An 846-nucleotide genomic window follows, 5' to 3' on the forward strand; every position below is an offset into this window, starting at 1 on the left:
TCGCATAATACCAAGGGCGTCAGGAACGGCGTCGGGCTGAAGGGGGTCGATAGCGACATAATCAGCTGACAGAACACGAACTTGAAGCGTCTCTTGGTGCTTGAGCTTGAGAACCTTATTCTCTTGGCCAGGCATCTGACCAACCACAAACCAACCAGGGCTCCACTTAGGTTCAAGCTTATTTCCGGTTTGAGGGCCAAGACGTCGTACTAGTACACGTTGTCCAACATAGAATTGACGAGCAGTGGCCTTCTTGTCGTAGTAAGCTTGGGCTGCAGCAGAGGCGGAGGCGTGGGCGAGGTCAACAAGATCCTCAAGGTGGATCGAGAGGGCCTTGACGTACTCGTTATACCCGAATGGGTCGAATGAGAGCTGATCAAGGGCCTGCAACGATGGCAAAAAGACAGACTTTGGTTCACGACCGAACATTAATGTGAACGGGGCGAACCTAGTCGCTGAGTGGACAGAACTGTTGTAGTGCCACAATAAAGAAGGAAGATACATAGGCCATTGGTGAGAGTCGGTCACATGAGTACGGAGGAGGCCAATCAGTGATCGGTTAAAGCGCTCAACCAAGCCGTCACCCGAGGGGTGATACGGTGTGGTATGGCTTTTCTCAACTCCTAAACGCTCAAGGACAATCCTAAGGGCATTCGACTCAAACGCAGGGCCTTGGTCACTATGCACACGACCAGGGGGCCCGAAGATGCTAAAAAGACCTAACAGGGCTTTAACCACTTCTGTGGTATCCTCGGACTTCACCGGTATGGCCGTAGCCCACCGTGTGAAATAATCTTGGACAACCAATAGTGAACGAATATTATCGTCATTGGGGGGCACCTTCAA

General features: G+C 51.5%; 1 protein-coding gene across 1 annotated transcript; it reads right to left on the minus strand.

The window, feature by feature from the left end:
* Positions 1-11: 11 nt before the first annotated feature.
* Positions 12-429, minus strand: Pmar_PMAR022800 (hypothetical protein; the record flags this gene model as incomplete). Its single annotated transcript, XM_002781251.1, has 1 exon — positions 12-429. A coding segment is annotated over one exon (418 nt), but the record flags the coding sequence as incomplete, so codon positions are not given.
* Positions 430-846: the final 417 nt, after the last annotated feature.

This window comes from Perkinsus marinus (genome assembly GCF_000006405.1).
Source record: "Perkinsus marinus ATCC 50983 genomic scaffold scf_1104296943130, whole genome shotgun sequence".
Classification (NCBI taxonomy): Eukaryota; Perkinsozoa; order Perkinsida; family Perkinsidae; genus Perkinsus; species Perkinsus marinus.